General features: G+C 29.1%; 2 protein-coding genes across 2 annotated transcripts in view; both read left to right on the top strand.

Moving 5' to 3' along the window:
• Window positions 1–3,807, top strand: part of LOC107441227 (uncharacterized) — a 9,986-nt gene extending 6,179 nt beyond the window's left edge. The window contains exon 2 of the mRNA XM_016054403.3: window positions 3,320–3,807. Within this exon, the coding sequence (XP_015909889.1) occupies window positions 3,320–3,601 (282 nt within the window). The 3' untranslated portion in view covers window positions 3,602–3,807. The remainder of the gene's footprint in view (window positions 1–3,319) is intronic.
• Window positions 3,808–7,940: 4,133 nt separating this feature from the next.
• LOC107441219 (uncharacterized) lies at window positions 7,941–15,757 on the top strand. Its single transcript, XM_016054390.3, has 2 exons — window positions 7,941–8,261; window positions 14,218–15,757. Exon 2 carries the CDS (start codon window positions 14,232–14,234, stop codon window positions 14,694–14,696), a length of 465 nt encoding a protein of 154 aa, XP_015909876.1. The 5' UTR covers window positions 7,941–8,261; window positions 14,218–14,231; the 3' UTR covers window positions 14,697–15,757.

The raw sequence follows: 15,757 nt of genomic DNA, 5'->3' as shown, positions 1-15,757 counted from the left end.
ACGAAAAGTAAGTAGCAAAACAGATATATATATATATATATATAGATATAGATAGATAGATAGATAGATAGATAGATATAAGAGTTGCTGTCACTGATTTGGATGTTCAACTTTACGTTTTATTTCGTTTTCCTGCTTAAAAATTGTATAAGAGACTTAAAATATTGAAATTACAAAGATGTGTAGATAAATGTACAGAAATTAGGATGGTTTAAAAAATATAACATTCGATTATTGTTCAAAAATTATTAACTCTTTAACTTGAACTAAAAAAAGGTCATTTGGTCAATCTCTATTTAGAAACGAGCATAATTCTAATTTAATAGCAAATTTCATCGCTGCTTTAGCGACTTTTTGCTTTAAATGATGACCATTTACACATTATTGTAGAAAAATTTATCTCTCCCGAGATCTTCATTTTACAAGTTCTGGCATACATTTTCAATCGTGATAGATATTTAGTTTACCAAGTGGTACATTCATAAAATATGTAGAAAAATTTATCTTTCCCGAGATCTTCATTTTATAAGTTCTGGCATACATTTTCAATCGTGATAGATATTTAGTTTACCAAGTGATATATTCATAAAATATGTAAAAAAGTTTATCTTTCAGGAGATCTTCATTTTATAAGTTCTGGCATACATTTTCAACTGTGATAGATATTTGGTTTACCAAATGATATATTCATACATAATGTTTCTTGAAATAGCGAATTTTTAATGAGTAAATAAATGAGTAATTGTAGGAGAATCAATAAATTAGTTTCTAAATGAGTCTGCACGACAGAGAATGAGTTTGTCGATAAATACAGTCAGTTGTGAAAAAATAAGTAAAAGGAAAATTATTTTAAAAAAATTCGTTTAACTTTTAATTTGTTGCATTACAGTTTACGTTCTCGTGAGCAGTTGATATGTTTTTTGAAGTTCAAGTTACCAAAAATATTTAGAAGACTATCACAGTCAGTTGTAAAAAAATAAGTAAAAGGAAAATTATTTTAAAAAAATTCGTTTAACTTTTAATTTGTTGCATTACAGTTTACGTTCTCGTGAGCAGTTGACATGTTTTTTGAAGTTCAAGTTACCAAAAATATTTAGAAGACCATCACTGTTGTATGCATTTACTCTGTCAACCAAGTTATTTTTAATAAACATTTGTAAACAAATGTTCATAACGTTTGAAAGGTACTTATATTTTTGCTATAGTGCTGCTGATTTTGTAAACTTGGTATCGAAAGATATTTTTACAGATTGTATGGAAAATATGGCACAATATTAGGGCTAATCGTGTGTAAGAATGTAATTTTTTTTTCAATATTAATTTGTATGTCTCTATTTCTGTATATCACGTCCTACTGTCGCTTAATTTCTATTTTTCAATTATTGTTTAGCAAATGCCAACTAAGCAAACATGAAAATTTCATTTGTTTAGGATTTCATCGTTATTTATTATTTAAAAGTTTTTTAACGTTCTTCCGAATAAGGTGTTGGCTATGATATTTATTTTAGTATAACATACTTATCTTCAAAATGTTTCTGCCTAACTCATCTTCATCTCAGCAGTGGTCATCAAATTGTTTTGCAAAATCTTAAAAATCCGTACTCCTAATTAACAATGTTTAATGGAAGACCAAATTATATTTCATCGTAGTAGCTATTATTTCACTGTTATTTAATAGAAATCGGCTATTTTCAAACCATATTCTCTTGTTATCCATGGTTATTATAATTTTTTAAGACATGGTCATTCGTGTTTATTTTATTTTTTAAAAGTATTTTTATTCATGTTTATTATATTTTTCAATTTAAATGTAGAGTTTTAATAAATCCTGTCATAGTTATTTTATAGATATTTCTTTGAAATTGTATGTTAAGTCTTGAAGCTAATATTATCTAAGGAAAAAAGTAATGCAAAAGAAACATAAATCTCAGAACTTAAACTCTATTCTTAATAATGCATATTTTTATTTTAAAATGTAAGGTATGGGTAAGGTTTAATTGGGATTATATGGTATGCATGCTATCCAGGTTAACCATTAAATTTATTTAAGATAAGACTTATTAAGATAAGGTTTTACGAAATTAGTAAAACCTGTCAACTTGACCGCCATCTTAATTACAGCTACATTTTTAAGAACCGAATTTATTATATTATAAGGAACAGAAAAAAAATTTAGGAATATTTTAAAGCATCAAAATTTTACAGAATTGGTGAAATAGTATTAAAGATTAATCTAAACGTCTTTGTTGCTCAACCATTGCGGGAAATATTAAGGGTATATGTGAGACATGGGTTCGTAAATAAAACAAAATAAATTTAAAATAAAGAAATTAATATAATATGCGTGGTGGCCGTAGGATTCGGCAAGGACCTCATGGTTTGTAGTAGAATACTTAAGCCACCATGGTTGAACAACCAAGTAAGGGAAGCTTTATATAGTGGCCATAGCGTAATTTTCCTCTTTTTTTACTTATTTCGCTATATTTCAAAGACTTTTAAGCAAATGGAATGTATCTCTTGATGTGTCGTTAAGGTGGTTACCATATAAAGCTTCCTTACTTCCTCTGGACTGGGATCCAAAACTAAGATGGTTAAAACATCCAATTATACGATTCTGGAGGTCCTTGATTGACCTTGTGGCTTAACTACTACTACGATTATTAAACTTCAATTCACTAGTATATAAGACATGCTAACTTGATTCAATCTTGGTAGTTGAAGGTTGAGATTTTCTAATGAAGTTTCTCCACCTTGGTGACCCGGACGTGATATGATCACGACTACTTCGATGCATGGTCCACATTGAAAAGTTGACTTGCTATTTGAGACTGCATCATCGTCCTCCACGCGCTGTTGCTTCTCAGTCTCAATTATACACAACAGGATCCTGCACTCACTCGACTGTTAATAGCAATACAGGAGTGACAACATACAACCATGAACTTAAATACAGCTCTCATGGCTAAAGCCTCAAAAAAACCGGTGACCTTAATCTAGCTCTCCCGGTCTTTCACAAATACAGCAACTAGTGGTATCTGTTCATCGAATTCTATCCCTCATAAAATTCTGGTGGGGGAGTATTGTGGCGTAACTACCACTGCGATTATTAAGCATCAATTCACTAGTATATAAGACATGCTAACTTGATTCAATCTTGAGGTAAATTTTGATAGTTGAAGGTAACCTCTAAACCAATGCAACATGTATAGTCAACTTACACACTTTTCACTGTATCATTTAAATAAAAAAGCCAATAAGTTAGAAGTATCAGAACTTATACATTTTACTCTTACTAATATATTCCTTATATATTTGGCAGGTCATTGAAATGGTGAATTTCTTCCAAATCTCAAAAGTGTCTATTTTGTCAGTTATTCTAGTCTCTTTATTGTTGAGTAGCATGCATCCTCAATATCAGTCAGTTTCTGCTTTACTTCATGGCAACAGTGGAGGAGGTGGGAGTGGAATTGAAACACTTCTCGCCGCTGGAATACTTGCTAAGTTGTTAGGAAGAAGGCATCACGGTCATCATAGTGTACCTATTCACATTCCATATCCTGTTCATCATGATCATGGTCATCATCACCATCACGGAAGATAGAAAATAATTACAAGACAAGAGTTTTCTTGTAGTTCTCATTCATTTATTTCACTGTAAAAATTGCATTTGATTCAATGTCCCAATCAAATAAAGAGTGTAAAGCCTCATGTTGTTTAGTGTTATGGAGCAACTATATTCTGGGTACTTTACTATATAAAGCAAGTGCAATGTAGGTATCGGCATTTTAAGCCGAGTTTGAAATACTTAATAAATGAAACAAAGCTCAAAGGGCTTTACTAAAAAATTAAAAAATTTCTTTCGTCTTAATTGCAAATCAATTTTTATCTATGTATATTTTTAATACTTTTATAATTTTAACAAACTCATTATCGTCTTAGATATGCTTAAAATTTTTATCAATAAGTTTCTGTTTCAATAAATCACATTCAATATTCTGATAAACAATTTAAGCATTTACATTCACAATTTCAGATAAGATGTAAGTGTGTGGTACTCTTATGCTGTGGCGAGATACATATATAATCCTACTTTATATGTTATCAAGATAATTACATAATTAAAACCTAAATTAAAGGTTTTTGTTATATATTCTGCTTGAAAATCAGTTTTTAATTCTTGAAATCAGTTTATAGAATCGAGAGATTAAAAATAAAACCATGTAGCATATGCGAGCGTTGTTTTTTATTTTTTTAAATAGCACTTATTTTGCAAATTACATCAATTCGGTGATAAAAGATAAAATATCAAAAATTTTTTGATGATCAAGACAGTAACTTTTACTGCCATATCTTAATTTTTTTTTTCTTTTTAATTGAGGAATGGCATCACTGTCCTTTCATGCACGAGATTATCACATTAAATCGGACTCTCTAATGAAACTTGTAAAATAAATAGTAAATTGTTACGCAAGTCAAAAAATTTAACTTTATTTTCCTGATTTGAAGCGTTACAATTTAACAAAGCTAAAATCAATCTTTTGCACAGTTTATTGAAATATTCTTTCCAAACTTCCACAACAGATGGCAGCATCAAAGACACTCATTTTTTTCTCATTTTTTCTCTCCCATTTGTGATACGGATACGCTTATAATGTTTACCATAAATATTTCAGAAAACATTTTAGTATTGTCCTATCAAACTCTAACCAAAAAAAATTTTTTCAATTTGATAAGTTAAAATGTATGTTAATATTAGGAAAAAAGTAATTGTGTAATTGAATGAAGTCATTATCTAGTTATAATTGAATACGACTATTCTCTCTAAATATTTGAACGATATTTATTCTTAAAAAAAATAATAATAAGGTCTCATGTTGATAAAAAGATAATTTTAATTTATTAGTATTTAGTTCGATGTTCGGACTTGTTATGATTTAGCACTACTAAATCTGTTGTGTAATTCAGTCCATTTATTGTTTTCCTCTTAAGTCAAAAGATGGCAGCACCAAAGTAAACTTTATCTTTCTGCTTTAATTTTTAAGCTGAATTTAAAATTTAAATAAAAGAATTTTCGAAGCCCCTAATCGTATATCCATATTTATAATAAACTTTTGAAAATCTAAAAAAATGTAGTCGATATAAATTGACTACTCAAATCGAATGCAGCAAAACAATCATATGTGGTAAAAAACTTCATTGAATCTTGAAATTAGGGCAATACAAAATGTCTATTTAGAGTAGATAGTAGAATCATTTAAAAAATAATAATAATAAATTATAATTTCGATAAATAATTGAGGAAGTATAAAGTGTTATAACATAAAGTGTTATATAAAATAAAAGTAACTCAAACTTGTTGTGGTAATTAAATCGTATCGATAGATAAAGAAAGAAATCGTGATGCCTCACGAAAGAACACGGTGCGTACTTCCTAGTATTTCATATTATAACTGTTGACGGTCTTGCATTCGACTGTTTGTAAAGACACTGATACCCAAAAGTCCCAGGTTGACCAAAGTCAAGCATCACTCGCTGTGGTCAGTCGGGCGGGTGACCACTTTTATCAGGCTGTGTAGGGACAGAGGGTACACGATATCGGTTTTCGCTGAACTGTTCTAACGTAAACTGCTCGACTTCGCACTCATATAGTTAGGTTACCTAAGCATGGGAGTCATCCCCTCTGTAGAGGATAAAAATGTCCTTGGATCATCCTCATGGATGTTTCCCAGACCGTCACCATATACCCATTGTGTAGCTCTAATGCGACGTAAAAAAAGTACTTACCTACCTAATTGCCAATGGAGAACGGGTGCTTGTCGTAAAACGTTCACCATGCTAATAATTACTTTAATCTAGTTATATATCCGCACCTGGCTCACACCGACCATGGTGCTCACGTAAAATAACCTCAGTGGTTCACGGATCATGGGTTAGAGTCCCTTTGCCTTCAAGCTAACCGTAGGAAGTTTTTGTGTTCTTCCACTCCGTGTAACGCAAATGCGGGTTAGTTCCATCAAAAAGTCCTTCACGAAGGTAAATTTCCCCCAATGCTTGATCCAGGAATTCCTTTGTCTTCTGGATTGGGTTCAAAATTACAAGGCTGCGGAATTGAATAATGAACTCGTAAACTCAAAATTGAATTTGCTTTTCAACGACGATTATAAAATAAAATAAAACTTAGCTCTATGTACAAATACTTGAATCTTTCAAAAATAAAACACATGCAATATTTTAAAATTCACGTTACTAGTCTTAACGAGTAATTTTGTTTTATTTTATAACCGTCGTTGAACAGCCGACCCAATTTTTGGGTTTACAACTATTAATGTTCAACTCCGTAGCCTTGTAATTTTGAACCNGTAAGGGGACTCTAACCCATGATCCGTCTACCACTGAGGATATTTCAAGTCAGCACTGTGGTCGGTGCCAGCCGGATGCGGAGTTCGTATCGACCAGCCATCGCCGGGATCGAACCCCGGTTGACCTCATTGGAAGGCGAATGCTCTATCCCCTGAGCCATCGTGGCTCTTTAACCAGTGATTCTATCATTGCTAGTTATCGAGTTATTCTATCATTACTAGTTAACGAGTTATTCTATCATTCACTCCCAATTTAATTATTCAAATTTTATTACTGTTCAATTAGAGCGGCACACACGTGTTTCTTATTTATTTTTATTTTTATTTTACTTTTGTAGGTTTACTAACTAATTAATCTCAAGCAAATTACCAGTTGTTAAAGTTTTATATTTCTTCGTGTTCCTGACACATTTCTCTGTAGTTTGAGAATAAACAAAATAAAGGGTTATGTTATATCCGAAATAGTTGCGGCAGCATTACATATTATATCTTTCTTTCTTTAGTATGAGATAAAATAACAATTTCTAATTAGTTTAATCCTTTTTTAAAAATATATATCTCCTCATCAAAATAAAGCAAGAGAAATCTGAAGCCTTTTTAAAACTAAATAAAAATTAAAATGCTTTTGATTGAACAGTTTTTCTTAAATAATAAAAACAACTTAACGTGGTTTTTCGAAGCTCTGTCGCTGAGAAAAATAAAAAAAAGCCACAGTTTAAGCGCCTTACACTTGAAGCAAAAACGATAATTTTAAACTACATATATACAGTCTTACTGTGAAGAATTATCTGGGTTTCAGAACTGACGAATAACTTAAATATTTTAAAGGTTATTAAACGTTTTTTTTTTTTAAATCGCCAATTTAGTGGCATTCCCCTTTAGATGAAAATTATCAAAATCGCTACCTTATCCTCAGTTTTTGAAGATTTTTATGAGCTAAGCTAATGCAGAATTGTTGTAAGTTTCTGAATATTAAAGAAATTAGATCTCACACGCTTTTCATTTAGACAAAACTATAGCATTTCTCCATATTGACATTTTGCACCATTTTCAGCACTAGCTTTAGAATGGTTAAACTTGTCCTAACAGTCATGAGTAACTGTTGCAAACTTACATCAGTTATTAAAATCGCATATTATTCGCAAAAAAAGCCTCATTTCATTCAATTCAAAAGCATAAGCGAGAAGTGTCTTTATTTTCCCCTAAAAAATAAGTGAAAACACTCTCAAATACTTTTAAAATCAAACGCCTTATTTATCTCAAAACAAAGATGATATTTCAGTGAACTCTCCATTATTTCTTTAATTATTCAATTCATGAACAAAATCAGCACAGATAATTCTCTTAAAACATCTTTCCTTACCAAAAGTTTTTACACGAAAAAGTATTATTTAATCCCACATTAAATATATCGAAAATACGGAAGATAAAAAGTTTTCCTCGTATACCGTTTAGACTTACATCACCCTCTATAAATAGAACTATAAAATCCAAGTTACAAAAAAGTAAAAAAGAATTAATAAAGGCAGAGATCATTTCCATATTTAATGGTCCACATCGTAACGTATTTTCATGATACGAGAAGAATTGAATGGTTTACGATCTGATATTGTAGAGAACCGAAAACTTGGTTAATCACTTTTCAACAGTGTTGGTAGAAATTTTTAACTTCCTGTTAAGGGCGAATTTTCCTTATGTCTATGTAATTAGGCTTATTCTACTAAGAATAACTTTAAAAACATCACCCTCAATCCCTTAATCCCTTCATTATTTTTAAATTAGAAGTAACTTTAGTAGTCTAAGTGGGAGGAAAAACGGGATATCTTCTAAGAATGAATTAAAAACTTTATTCTGCTTTATTTTAACGCGAATGATCGTTCCAGAAGCCAACGACGTTGCAAAGTAAGTGTATTCAAAATTGTGAATTAATGTTTTATGTTGCTTACATAAGAAATGTAAATAAAGTAGAAATTAAAACGCAAAATGTATATTGTAATGTTTATTATCTCATGTTATTTTTATACAATCAACTTTGTTTTTTTACAATTATATTATTTTAAATTTACATATATCCAGAGATTTTTGCATTAATTTGTTTATTTTTGTAAATTCAACACTTACCCAAAAAAGAATAAATTATACTTAAGTTTATTAATTAATTAAATATTTGAGTTATATTTAAAAATCTAGATACAACATTTGAAAAAAATAAATTTGTATTGCTAAGATATTTTCTATCATCACTTCACAAGGTACATAATTAATAAACAAATAAACAAAAGATATATAAAATTGTTAACATAACATTCAATACTATTTTGTGAATTGTTAAAGCATTTTAAATCTCTAGTTCTCAAGTTATATTATTAGCATTAAACAAACAAATAAATTATATTACAATTTTAATCAAAGCATTTGGTGATAATTTGTGAATTGTTAAGACATTTTATATCTCTGTTTGGAAGGTGATATCATCAAATATAAACAAATAAATCAGTTATATTTAAAATTCTAAGCACAGCATTTAATGATATTTTGTAAATTGTTAAATCATTTTAAACCTCCAGTTCAAGTTACATAATTAAGCAAATAAATAAGTTTTATTAAAATTCTAAGCACAACATTTGATGATATTCTGTGAATTGTCAAGACATTTTAAATCTCTACTTGGAAGGATACGCCATCAACATTAAACAAATAAATCAGTTATATTTAAAGCTCTAAGCTCCACATTTAATGATATTCTGTGAATTGTTAATGCAATTTAAGTCTCTATTTGGCAGGTGACATTATTAATATTAAACGAATAACTAAGCGATATTTAAAATTTTGAGCACAATATTTGATGTTATTTTGTAAATTGTTGATGCATTTTAAATCTCTATTTGACAAGTAATATAATTAACATTAAACAAATAAATAAGTTATAGTAAAAATTCTAAGCACAACATTTGATGTTATTCTATGAATTGTAAAGGCATTTTAAATCTCCAGTTCGCAAGTTACAAAATTAACATTAAAAAAACAAATAAGTTTATTTAAAAACTCCAAGCACAATATTTTAAATAATTCTGTGAATCCTTAATGCATTTTAAATCCTTATTTGGCAAGGGACGTAATGAACATTAGAAAAATAAATAAGTAATATGGAAAATTCTAAGCACAAAATTTTATGTCATTCCGTGCATTGCTATTCCGCAAGTCCTCTTAAATCTCTAGTTCACAAGTTATGCAATTAACATTAAGCCAATAACTAAGTTTATTTTAAAACTCTACGCACAATATATTTGCTATTTTTTTTCTTCTTAAAATTATTAAAGCATTTTATATCTCTAGTTCTCAAGTTACAACAATTAATATCAAGCTAAGCTGTATTCAAAATTCTAAGCACAAAATTTCATGAATTGTTAAGGCATTTTAAGTCTCTTAGTTCTCAAGTAACATAATTAAAGTTTCCTGAATTATTAAGCAATATTTAAAATTCAAAGTGCAGTAATTGATGGCATTTTGTCAATAGCTGATAAAATCATAATGTTTTCTTTCCTCATAACACAATTTACAGATTTAACGTTAAATCTATGTAACATTATGTACATTAAGTAAATGGAAGAGCTCGCGTATCTGAGTATGTGCGTCTGTTATAACTCCAGCATCCAGTGCTGGGGTCCTGAAATTGAATGCAAGACACAAATTTAGCCCCTGATTTTAAAAATCGTTCAAAAATTTCAATTAATTTTAGGAGTGACATTCGAAAAATGAATTTTTTTACATTGGTATAGCATTAGGTATTGTTATAAATTAAATTGTAGACAATCCTGTTACAATATTTAAAGTACAAAGTAGTAATATTCAATAATAAACAGCTCTGTTTATCAAAATTGTAACTGTTTAACAATTTTTTTTAATCTTTGATCGATAACGTCAACTTGGTCAAAATCACCATTTGGAGATGTCATGAAATTAGCAGTTTTAAAACTATTCGATACATCGGCTTAGTTTATTTATAGCGACGCTTGCGAAACACTTCGCTAGAAATATTCAAAATGAAAAATGTAAATAATAGCTTAATTCCTCGGGAAAATATTAAATAATTAATAATTAAAATGCTATGATTTTCATAGCTCCTCTAATTGTCGCGGTATATGTCTTACAGTCGTGGCATAACCTTTTTATATTTAATCAATAATTTAAAATTACATTTAATACCCATTTTGTCCAAGATGTAAGGTAATGAGCGTTTTAAGAAGATTAAGAAATATGGAGATAAAAAGGAAAAAATACTTTAAACGAAAATTTGCACTTCTATACATTTCTTAATTTACATTCTTTTTAAACATTATTGTAAGGTTTCGTCAAAATGTCACCAAATGCTCGGTCTAAATTTTAGGGAACTTTTAGCTAGTTATTATGTTAATAAGTGATTTGTAATCTGAAAGTAAAAAATATCTGTGATTTTAATCGCAGATTGATATGTGACTGAATCAGTGTTTCTCAAAATAATGTAACGCATGATGGAAGAAAAAAAATTTCTCTGATTAAATTTATAAATTTTTAAAATTTTTTTAAGTAGTATGTATTTGTTGAAATAAAAAATCTAATAAATTGAATTAAAAATAAGTTGAATGAGTTCGAAATGAGTTTAATTAAAATTTTAAATCCTTAGAAGTTTTACTAATGACAAATTGTGTGGGCAAAAGAGTTTATTTTCCTTGATTTCTAAAATGGCTATATGGATGAACGTATAATTGTACGTTAGAAACTATCGCTCAAAACTTTTTTTTTCGATTCTTAATTTCAAATCATTAAAAAGCTTTCCCGATTATCACATAAAATAAATTTTTAAATTGAAAAACAATAAATTTCTGGAAATAGTTCTGAGACATCCTTTTTTGTCAAAACTTAAATTTTAAATTAATTTAACTATGAATATAATAGTTATCAAGTTCAAAAAATGTATTCGAATGTAACAAATGAATCCCACAGAATTTATATCGAAGACTTAATATAACCTGGAATCTACTTAACCTGACTATTGGGTTGAAAATCGAAAAAATGCGTATTTATTACTAAAAATTGAAACTTCTACATAGGTTACGTGTGGCGTAATTCAATAGCTTCCGTGATGTACAATTTCATAAATAATCTCTTTTTCACATAAATTTGCACTTTTAATCTTGAAAACGAGATTAAGTTCTATCGTGTAAGTTCTATCGAGATTAAGTATTATCTTCTATTCTAAGTTCGTGCCACTACATTTTTTTTTTCAAAAAAATTCACTCTTTTGACTAAGAAACATGAAATTTTAGAACCGTTTTGGGAGACCATAGAATGTAATTACACTAAAAAAAACCCTAAGGTTCTACAGAACACCAACATACTACAACAATTTGCAAACACTGGAAAAATTTTAAAATATTGAATACACCTTAATATTAGTTTTATTTTGAATTGAAAGATTAAAGCATATTTAACCCTGCATAAATTACCAGCTATTAAAGCAATTGCTGTTTTAACAATTTAATGAGAATAAGATTACTTATCAATTTTATAGTGAAAATAAAACTTTTCTTGCTATTCCAACGAAAAAGTTTTTACTTTAGAAAACTTGAGTGAAGGTGTGCGACACAAAATATAGAGAAGTCAAACTATTCTTAAAGAATTTTTTACCAATATTTCCATTAATTTTTTAAACATCGTGAACATAATGGTACAATAAATTAGGATTTACAAAATAGTTTGTTTAAGAATTATTTTACGCTCTACTTAGATGTCCGCCTAGAATAATTTTTATTTACGTAAAAGTTTCCCTCATAAAAAATTTGCTTAAAAATGTGCAATTATAAAATCATTTATCAGTTGAAGTTTTCAATAAGTTAAAAATTGATATGAAAAACTGTAAGAAAATAATGGTTTTCAAAAAGCTTCTTTTTGTTTTCATATATACGTTTGTTTCATATAAACGCTATTCCGTGAAAAAAATTTATCGCACTGTCTTGCTGTCCTAACTTAAATTGCAAGCATAAATTAACGCTTAATATATGCCATTTAATGTGGTATATCTAAATTGATATACATAAATGTTATGAATGATATAGCTTTTTTTGCAGAATTTCTAATATATATTTCAATCTAGCTTTAAAAAAAAAAAATAATAATCTTGACCTGAGTGGGTTTTTTTAAAACGTATAATAATCATGGAGCATAAAATTAGTTGACGAAGCTTTCGAGTTTGGCTTAAATAAATAATCATATTTTTAGCATACTTCTCGTATCGAAACACAAAATATTGGATGTTTTTATTATACATTACATAAACAGTGGAAATGTAAATTTCAATTTATGTAAACAGCTAAATATTTAAGGATTACCAATTCACAAGCTTAAAATTTGAGATCAAGGTACAAAATCCAACAACATGAATTTGTGCCATGCCACTACATCAGCAATCCACCCCAATAAGCTCAATAATTTCTTTAAATTAAATCTTAATTACATTAAGTTTAATAAACCTACATAATTGGTGTAACTTTTACTTTGTGTACAATTTTTGAACAATTGTTTCAGCATTAACAATACAATATACATGCTTTTACAATATAGTGATAAAAAATAACTTAGAAGGTTACATTGACAATCAAAAACTATAAAACAAATTTATGAAACGAAAGTAAAATTTATAGAACACTCACACCAAACATATGTGCATAAATTCTAAATGTTCTGTATTTTACATTTATAAGCTTATAAAATAGTTTTCAATAAAATACTCATGAATATGCAGGCAATCAAATTTTAAAAAAAAAAAGATTGCAGACAAGGAAAATATAATCTTCAATCACTTTTGAGTGAATCTCATTAACTACCAACTCCACTTCACTTAAACTTGATAACTTCAATGCATTTTTTTAAAATGCTTTTTTCCAAACCATCTTGAAAACCATATATACATTATATCACTGAATATTGTGAATTCCATGCTTGTTTGCTTTTTTTTCTTCTTTCAGTTATAATCAAACGTCTTGTAGTGTAATTTCATTTGTTTCTGTTTTGTACATTCTGTGAATTTTTTTTGCATAAATACAGTTTGTGCATGGCTTTAATGCTATTTGCGCATGGCTTTAATACTATTTGTGCATGACTTTAATACTATTTGTGCATGGCTTTAATAACATTTAAATTGAAATAAAGGAAACAAAATAAAAGATTTCTAAGCCAATAAGTCATATCCACCTTTCTCATTCAATTAAAATAATTTCAATCGTAGTGGCTCAGGGGATAGAACGTTCGCCTTCCAATGAGGTGAACCGAGTTCGAATCCCATCGGTAGCTGCTCACACCAACCACAGTGCTGACGTAAAATATCTCAGTGGTAGACGGATCATGGGTTAGAGTCCTCTTGCCGTCAGTCTTACCGTTGATGTTTTTCCTCTTCTTGCAACGCAAATGTAGGTTAGTTCCATCAAGAAGTCCTCCACAAAGGCAAATTTCTTCCAATGCTTGACCCAGGAGGAGTTCCCTTGTCTTCTGAATTAGATTCAAAATTACAAGGCTACAGAATTGAACAGACACACACACACACGCACACGCACACACACACACACACACACACACANTTCAAACTGAAATATATTTTACTTTTTAATTTATCAACAAAGATCATTATATTTTATTTTGCTGACCCATTTTTAATTTTGTTCTAGGAGAACAAGAACTCTGTACAGAAAATTAACAAAGAGAAAAAACGCGTGCATGAATGTTTTATTTACCTGATACTCTAAAATTTACTATAATGTCATTTAACATAATTACTTAAATATTTTTACCTACATCTTTAAAGAAAATACAATTTGTTTTCTAGATCATCCTTAAAACATGTTGATTAGATTTACCCTCTTCACTATTGTGGTTTTCCTGGCATGCTGGTTCTCACTTCCTGATTCTACAATCGCTCATAAACACCACAACAATCATCAGTTGGAGACCTTACTCACAGCAGGAGTCTTGGCCAAAGTTCTTCAAAAGAAAGGTGGTGGCCATCACCATCATCCTATCTTCATCCCCGTCCCTGTACCAGTACATCATGAAGAACATCACCATAAAGGGCACCATCACCACCATGGGACGCATCTGATGCCAGTAATGGCTTATGGAGGACATCCAATGACTTCTGGAAGATACCCAATGGAATCTGGTCATAGTGCGTCGCTCTATAATCCAATGGGAGTCGGGCAGTCTGGTCAACAGTACAATCCAATGGGACATGACGCTCCATTAGGTCGTGACTTTGAACCAAAACACAGTGTTCAAATAATTAATATAGGAGGAGGAAAAAATTAATTGTTAAACTTTTAACATTCCTGTTAGTCAATGTACCTCCCTCATTTCCCTTTCCTCCCTTCATTCCATTTCCAGCTAATTATTAATTTAAATCTCACCTTAGAATTCCAAATTTCTGCAACGGAAAAGTAGATTTAAAACTTTAATCGTAAATAATACTTTTTCAAGAGAATTTTTTCTTAAAATTCGAAACAAAACTGTTTATATTTGAATAAATTTAGGAACCTAACTACAAATTCGAAATAATTTGAAAATTTAAAACATTTCCGAATATGCAATATGAAGAAAACAATCAGTAAAAATCACTGTATAAAATTTCCATAGATTTACCTTTGAAAAAGTTTAAGGTGATTTTGGTTACAATTTCGCAATAAATTTAAAAATAAAATTTTCTATCATCCATTTGATAAAGTTTTCTCTTTCTTATTATTCTTTTTTACTCCATTCCATCTTATTCTTCAGGAAAATATAAAAAGACCCTTTATTACAAAACTTAACTGAGTCTTAGTTGTATGTTTTTACATGCCACGTCTTTACTGACATGTCTTCAGACGCCTCTGGCAAAGGTGACTACCTTCCTTGTTCCTGGTTTTACGAATCTTAATTTTTTTTAACAACAGAGTTATATTTAAATATAATTCAATTCAATTTAAATTTAAAAAAACGTTTGGTTGTAAATTAAATACACATGATACTGACTAACTATTTCATAACTCTAAAATTATTTCAAAATAATACTTCTCACTAAAAAGATAATTGTAAACAAAATGAACATTAGAAATGAAGGTCAAATATGAATTGAGGGCCAAATCTATTTTTTTTTTCATTTTGAGATATAGAAATGTTCTTAAAGCCTAATAATTGTACTGTTTTTTGCAGTTTTTGAAAGAACTATGTTATGTATATATTGTAAATAATTTCAAAGGCTAATTTATAATTTATGTAGAGTCAGTTGTTGCTCAATAATTTTTCATAAACATTACGCTTGTTCACTTTCCATTCACCTGATCATTATTTTATTATATAATTTATGTAAAAGAAAATAATGTAAATAAAATAAA

This window comes from Parasteatoda tepidariorum, chromosome 2 (genome assembly GCF_043381705.1).
Source record: "Parasteatoda tepidariorum isolate YZ-2023 chromosome 2, CAS_Ptep_4.0, whole genome shotgun sequence".
Taxonomy (NCBI): Eukaryota; Metazoa; Arthropoda; class Arachnida; order Araneae; family Theridiidae; genus Parasteatoda; species Parasteatoda tepidariorum.
This window is presented reverse-complemented; position numbering and strand designations above follow the sequence as displayed.

Bases quoted from the DNA above. Each gene is read 5' to 3' on its own strand.
- LOC107441219 (XM_016054390.3), top strand. From the start codon at position 14,232: ATGTTGATTAGATTTACCCTCTTCACTATTGTGGTTTTCCTGGCATGC.